The sequence below is a fragment of the Macadamia integrifolia genome, chromosome 11, assembly GCF_013358625.1.
Source record: "Macadamia integrifolia cultivar HAES 741 chromosome 11, SCU_Mint_v3, whole genome shotgun sequence".
NCBI classification, from domain to species: Eukaryota; Viridiplantae; Streptophyta; class Magnoliopsida; order Proteales; family Proteaceae; genus Macadamia; species Macadamia integrifolia.
In genome coordinates, this window is record NC_056567.1 from 1287178 (window position 1) to 1295039 (window position 7862).

The 7862-nt window shown below is 40.5% G+C and overlaps 1 protein-coding gene across 1 annotated transcript; it reads right to left on the reverse strand.

The window, feature by feature from the left end:
* Positions 1 to 1628: 1628 nt before the first annotated feature.
* On the reverse strand, positions 1629 to 2114 carry LOC122093875. Its single transcript, XM_042664420.1, has one exon. It carries the CDS (start codon positions 2112 to 2114, stop codon positions 1629 to 1631), a length of 486 nt encoding a protein of 161 aa, XP_042520354.1.
* Between the last annotated feature and the right edge of the window lie 5748 nt (positions 2115 to 7862).

Here is a 7862-nt window from a genome sequence, read left to right on the forward strand (position 1 = left end):
CATACAACAACAACAACAACAATCATTACCTTATCCCAACTGAATGGGGTCGGCTAAATGGATCCAATAAGTAAAAGTAAAGAAGCATAAAGGAGCGGCTAAAGAGAATTGGGGATAAAAGAAGAAGTATAGCAGTATACAAAGACGCATCATGGGAACATCCCCTATAGGGGGTCAGCAACACGGGTCCTTATCCTCCACGTAACTCTATCCGAAGTCATACTAGAGTCAAGCCCTACGGTTTTCATGTCGTTTCGCACCACTTCATTAATAGTCATCTTTGGTCTTCCCCTACCTTTTCTAGTTCCCTCCAAATGAATCTGATCACTCTTCCTTACTGGGACCTCCATAGGTCTCCGTTGCACATGACCATATCACCTCAATCGGCTCTCACAGAGTTTGTATTGGATTGGTGCAACCCCCAAGTCATTTCTAATACGCTCATTTGTTACCCTATCTCTCCTAGTCTTGCCACACAGGCCTCGCAACATTCTCATCTCCGTTACACTCAATTTATTCAAAGTACTTTTCTCAACTGCCCAACATTCCGCTCCATACGTCATAGCTAGCCGTATAACTGTCCTGTAAAATTTTCCCTTGAGTTTAATAGGTATTCTTTTGTCATATAATACTCCTGACACATATCACCACTTCATCCACCTCACTTTAATCATATGGGCTACATCATCGTCGATATCCCCCTCTTTGTCAATGATGGACCCCAGGTATTTAAAACAGTCCCTGGTAGTTTTTGTTCCCAAGCTTCACCACTCCCTCCCCTCCTCTAGATTGACTGAAGGGGCACATCATATATTTCGTCTTTGTTCTACTTAACCTAAAACCTTTTGATTCCAAGCTTGATCTTCATAGCTCCAATTTATTGTAATCCCATCCACAGTTTCATCTATCAGCACAATATCATCGGCAAATAGCATGCACCATGGAACCGAGTCTTGGATATACTTGGTTAAATCATTCATAATGAGTGTAAACAAATAAGGGCTTAGAGCAAATCCTTGATGTAACCCAATTGGGATTGAGAATTCGTTACTTTGCCCCTCTGCCGTTTTGACACTTGTCACCACTCCCTCGTACATGTCCTTAATTATATCTACATAGTTGATCTTACCTCTTATCTTCTCTAAGACATGCCAAATTAGCTCTCACGGTACTCTGTCGTATGCTTTCTCTAGGTCAATAAAGACCATATAGAGGTCTTTTTTGTGGGTTCCAAATACTTCCATAAGCTCCCTTAGGAGGTAAATAGCTTCTGCTATGGATCTCTCTGGCATAAAACTAAATTGATTATCCAATACCTTGGTTTCCTCTCTTAGGTGGGCTTCAATAACCTTTTCCCATAGTTTCATGGTGTGGCTCATAAGTTTTATGCCTCTATAATTATTGCAGTTTTGGGTATCCCCTTTGTTCTTATAAATTGGAACCACAATACTTCTCCTCCAATCATCCGGCATAGATTTTGTACTCAAAAATTTGTTAAACAGCTTTGTTAACTAAGTCACCCCATGTCCTCCCAAGCTCTTCCATACTTCGATTGGGATCTCATCAGGTCCCGTAGTTCTACCTATATTCATTCTTCGCATGGCCTCTTTAACCTCGATTTCGCCAACTTACAATAAATAGCCATCAGGTGTATTGGTTTCATGTCTACTCTCCTCCCCAACTGGGTTCGCCCTAGTTGTCACAGCATCTCCATTTAGTAGGTTACAAAAATAATCACCCCATCTCCTCATAATCTCCTCATTTCGCACCAAAACTCTACCTTCCTCACTTTTGATGCATCTGACATGATCCAAATCCCTTCTCATCTTTTCTCTTATTTTAGCTATCCTATACATCTCTTTTACTCCCTCCTTTGTATTAAGATTTTCGTATAGATCCTTATATTCCTTTGCCCTAGCCTTATTCCTAGCAGTGTGATAACTTGCTCTATCCTCATCCTCGTTAGTCTTCTGCCAAGTCTTAAAACAGTCCTTCTTAGTCTTAATGGCCGTCTGGACTTCATTGTTCCACCACCAGGTCTCTCTAGGAGTACGCCTCCCACCCTTGGTTAAACCTAGGACCTCCTTAGCGACTTCCTTAATGCTAGTCGTCATTTCAGTCCACATCTCATTAGTATTCCCCACATAGTCCCACATACCTCGTTCAATCACTTTATCATAAAAGAACTTTAGGGGCGCTCCTTGCAAACGAAAATAATGTTGATAACAACCTAATAAGAGAAAATCAATATAAATCAAATTCAAATCAGACTGAAATCGAAACTGAATCTGTCCTTATGTTTGTGTTTTTATTCACCTATACTCACATCAAAATCGATTCATCACGACTGAAACCAGATCGAACCGACGGATCAATAGGCCTACTGTGAACCCTGTGCGCTATGTCTATTGCATCACAACTCTCAACTCTCTCTCTCTCTCTCTCTCTCTCTCTCTCTCTCTCTCTCTCATAGAGAACCTACGTGTCAACTTTGATATATCTATATATATATATATTGATTTTATGTTCTCTCTCATACATACTTAGTTACCAAATGCTTGAAAAAACTATAAAAAATAAAAATTAATTAATTAATTAATTTTAAAGTTAAAAAAAAAAAAAAAAAAAGAAGATGAATATAGGCAAGTGTATTACCTGGCCAACAGTCTTCCAGAGAGACTGATTGAAAGAAGCTGCCATTAAAATAACAGTTGGGAAATTAGTTGCAGCAGGATCCTCTTAATCAAAATGAACTCCAGGACCTAGATTAGACACACCATGGAGAGCTTCTGACCACAATTCATATTAGGGTAACAAAACCCTCTCAACTCCATAAGCATGATTTCCAAGTTGCTTCACTTTCTCTCCTAATGTCATTCTATCAATCAAATCCTTAGCCCTCACATTACAAAGAAGGGACTTGTTACAGAATTTAAAGTGTGAAATATCCAACCCTTGTGCCTCAAATCTAGAAGGATCACAAACATAAGTACTAGAAGATGGGAACTTTTTTGAAGTGCAGAAGAAGGGAAAGTTCTTGCAGAACGCAAAAGAGAAAAAGAGATAAAAGCCAAGCAAACCAAAACAAAATCAAAATTCCCCATGATCTCAATGTATGTGACCCTTGAATTGGTTGCAGAATGAAGAAAAATGGTATCGGTGGCTATCTATATATAGTCTTTAGGGGTATAAGATGTACTAATTAGTAGATTAAAATTCCTACCAAGATCAATCTCTTATCTGTTTTATTCATTATCCACAACAAAGGTAGATCTTTAATGCGAGCTATCGTGGAGAGAGAGAGAGAGAGAGATAACATGTTTTCTTTACTGCCATTATAAATGGTAAATAGTGTTTATATTTACTCATGTTAGGATTCTATACGTACAATATAGATGGAATAGGCCCGGATTCCATAGCCAAATCTGTTTAAGTTTATTATCTACTAGAAAACGATATCTTTAAAGTAAATAGAGTTCTTAATTTACTAATAGTTAATGACTACACTTTATTATTAATGTTTGAACTCTACCTTAAAAGGAAGAGTATTGTTTTGGAACATGGAACAGGATTACTCCAAAGGCCCTAACCCACACTGCAAAAACAGCTATCCACCAACGTTTTGACCCCTTTGATTAGAGTTTGGATCTGTTGCACATATACATTCACCTCAAGATATATGTGAGGATTCAATAAATATCCCACTTTCTGCCATTACAAGGATGAAGAAGAAAAGGGATATATGGGGAGAAAAGGGACAAGTGTTGGGACCCCAGGTGAATGTATGTGCAGCAAATCCAAGGCACAGAAGAGAATGAGAGTTGAGATCCAATGCATATATATATGCTTCGAGTGCCAACACTTGTCCCACTCACGAGAATAAATCATCTGCTTGTGCATTCATGTGGCACACATATGAGGATCCAACACATATTTTCACCCTTTTAATGGCAAGAAGTATAGGGGCATGTGTTGGATTCTCACATATATCTCCACACTCCAAGTGTACATACACGCAATACGTGCAAAGAATCCAATCTCTCTCACTGTCATTTAAAGAATATAAAAGATAATTATGAAGATAAAAGAGGCAGATGTACATTCAGGTGAAAGTTTGTGAAGAGAATGAACTGAAATATATCAAAATTAAACCAGACCAAAATCAAAACTAATCAAAAATTGAAATTTCTTAACAGATAGGTTTTGGTCTCCCTCGTTCCTAATCCGAAACTGATTCAACCCAACCGAAAACCGAAATTCCTTAACAGATTGGTTTTGATCTCCCTCATTCCTAAATCGAAATTGATTCAACCCGACCGAAACTGATCCGAACCAACTGATTGACACCCCTACTACGTAGGTTGCTGCAACCCTTACAGAAATGAAATAATTCACTTCCCCCTAAGATTCTCACAAATATCCTCCTAAGTTATAATATTTTCCCAAGTGCCATTTTTTCTTTATCCAATTATAACTTCATCTTCATCAAAACAAGGAAAAAGTTATACCCTCAATCACAAGTGCCACCACCCGCCACCGCGGGACTACCCCCACTCACTTGTTCCTTCTCCACTCCTCCACCGGACCACCCCACTCACCTCTGTTCCTCCCCCAACATCCAACAGTGGCCCAATTTTCACATGCCGATATGTATTAAACAGTCAAAACTTCAACCATTGGATCGACTAACTAGAATCAAGTATTCCTATCTAATGGCTCAAGCTAATGTTGATTATATTCATGCGTATGAAATCTTTCACCATAAACAAATAAGCAAAAGAAAAACACTATTTTTTTTAGGGGGGCATAAATGGAAGACCAAGGCCCACATATCAAGTTTAAAAGTTCTCCAAATGTATGCCAAACCATGTATTTCTCACTAAGCTGCCAAAGGGTCAAACTTTTCTATTCAAAACTAGCTCAAGAGGTCATCTACTAACCATGAGGTAGAACTCATTTGAACTGAAATTTTAGTGCATGATTGATGGTGGCAAAGACCCATTTGGAGCTGGGTGTCAAAATGCAAGGAGGAGAGAGAGTGTTTGACGATTTGGGAAGGGATTCAACCAACGAAGAAGAAGGTGATGGAGGTGCTAGGGAATCTCCTGATCGAGGTCTAGAGGTTCTGGTCCCTAATGGTTTACCGGAGGTGGTGGTGAATAAAAGATCATATGCGAAGGTAGTGGGAAACTCTTCCTGGCCTGCGATTGATTCGCTCCCTGATCCAATCTAGGCAGGGAATTTCCGTCGCATTGTCATTCCCCAACAAGATTACGAATCCAAAAGGCAAATCTTTCATTTTGCACTGATAGGGAGAGTGAACTTCTGCCTGACTTCACTCGATGCTTTGAGGGAGGAGGCATGTGTCAACTAGAAACTCAGTAAAGGCGTGACCATGCATCCCCTTGGGAAAGGGTTTGTAATCTTCCAATTTCAATTTGAAGGCGACAAGTCTGCAGTATGGAGGAGGAGTCCCTTACGTGTAGGAGATCAGGTTATCCAATTCCAACACTGGAAGCCTGACTTCAATATCCATGAGAAGCAGACATTCACAAAACTTGTTTGGATCCGTCTTCTGGATCTCCTCTCGAGTACTGGCATGAAGATGTGCTACTATCTATTGCGAAGGCAGTGAGTCACCCTGTGGCTTTAGACCGGAGGACAAGGGAAGGTATTATGGGGTACTTTGCAAGGGTGCTTGTTGAAATTGATATATCGGAGTCGGATGTGAGGATTGACGAAGTTCAGATCGAAAGATTAGAACCAGGTACTGCTAAGGTATTTGGTTTTCGTCAAAATGTGGTGTACGAAGACAATGTTGAGAGATGTGGGTACTGCAGGCGATTGGGCCATCAAGTATCGGCTTGTAGATTGAAGAAAGTAGAGGACGTGAAGCAATCCGCCAAGGACAACGTTGTGTTAGTCCCAGGGGCTGTGTTCGTGGAAGTGGAGTCAACCCGAAGAGGGTTAACTCGGTGGTGGAGTTACCAAGTTTAAATGGGGATTCTCTTAATGCAAATAAAGACAATTCCTATTTAGGGAATCATCAAGATTCAGTGGAAGGTGGAGATCTCCAAATAATTTTGGAAGCTCCTCTAATTGCTCCTAATGAAGTAGGAAAGGAGGTTGTCACGGTGGTCACTGAAAAAGATTTTGAAATTCAAAATTCAGTGGATAAGGATCAGGATCTCCAAGATCCATTGGAGAATGCATTAGGGTCGGATTCGGGTTTAGAGTATGGATCCTCTAATGGGGACCCGTTACCTCCCTGCCCGCCCATTGGAGTCACAGACCATGGTGTGATGAACGGGTCTCAGAGTGAAGTTCAGGGACCTAATCTCAGACTCTCTACTAGTCAAAGAAGAGGGCTTGTGGTGGCTAGTCGTGGTCGTTCAGGTGTTAACCAGATGGGGCAGCAACCTCCACCTCCAGCAGAGTCTCTTTTGGAGCATAATGATCCCTCTATTCCTGCTATAAACTCAAGGGGCCTTCTCTCAATCACGCATTCAGACATGAGTGTTGTGGATAGGGAAGCTCTGTTGAGGGAGAAAGAAAATGGAGGGAAGGCGGCGACTGGAAAGCAAAAGAAGAAGGGTGGCGGTCAGACTAAAAAGTCTGACAAGCGTTCAGCGGAAAATTAGTGATCTATGAGGGTCCTTTTCTGGAATATTCGTGGAGTGAGGAAGGCTACTGGTAAAAGGGCCTTACGAATGTTGGTGAAGGAGCATTTCCCGGAGATCTTATGCTTGCCTGAACCTATGGTTCAAGTGAGTAGATTTCCCGCTCTGTTTTTCAATAAGTTGGGTTATTCATTTGATTTTATTCACAATAATAGGCATAAGGTTCCAAATTTGTGGATTATTTGGAAGTGTGGGATAGCTCATCCAATTGTTAAAGCAATGTCGGAACAACATATTTCAGTGGAGTGTGATTGGCCTGGTAGCAAGGTTGGCCTATCTTTTGTTCATGCAAGTTCTTTCAAAGTAGTTTGTCGCCAGTTATGGTTGGAGTTGGAATCACAGGTTTCTTCTATGTTCCCATGGTCTATTCTTGGAGATTTTAATGCAACTTTACTTTCCAATGAAAAACGGGGGCCAGGAACCTTTAATCTGGGCTCTGCTGCAGAATTCCAGGCAAGGATAGATGCTTGTCTGTTATTACCAATTTCATCTACTGGGAAAAAATTTACCTGGACTAATAATAGGAGAAGAGGACATGTGACAGCAGTGTTGGATCGCAGTTTTTGTAATGAAAAATGGGTGGATTTTTTCAGAAATGTTATGTAGCGTGTCTTGTTGAGTTTGGTATCAGATCATGCCCCGTTGCTTGTAATTTCTGATATTGTCTCAAAGCCAAATAACATTCCATTCAGGTTCCATGGATTTTTTATGGAAAACAAAAATTTTCTTCTAGTGGTTGATGAGGCATGGAAGATGCAGTTAATAGGTGACCCTATATATGTTTTATCTAAAAAGCTGAAGAGAGTAAAGGGGTTGTTAAAGGTATGGGCACGTGATTCCTTTCCAAATCTAAATATGGAGTCAGAGCAGGCAACGAAGGTTTTAAAAACGATCTAAAACTCAATTGAAGAATCAGGTATGTCTGATGATCTTTTCAATAAAGAGGCTGATGCAAAAACAGCCTTATTGACTACAAGTCATAGACACGAGGCTCTTTGGGCTGAAAAGGTGAAACTGAGATGGGTGAAAAATGGGGACTGCAACTCCAAGCTCTTTCATCTCTCTGTGAAGCTGAGGAGGGCGAGAAATCAAATTTCTGCTTTAAAGAGGGAGGATGGATCTTGGGCCTTGGATCAAAGGGGAATTGTTGAGTATATTGCCTCTTTCTTCGAGAAGTTTCAT

What these genes read in the sequence shown, in the direction of transcription:
- LOC122093875 (XM_042664420.1), bottom strand. Translation starts at nt 2,114, where the DNA reads ATGACGACTAGCATTAAGGAAGTCGCTAAGGAGGTCCTAGGTTTAACC.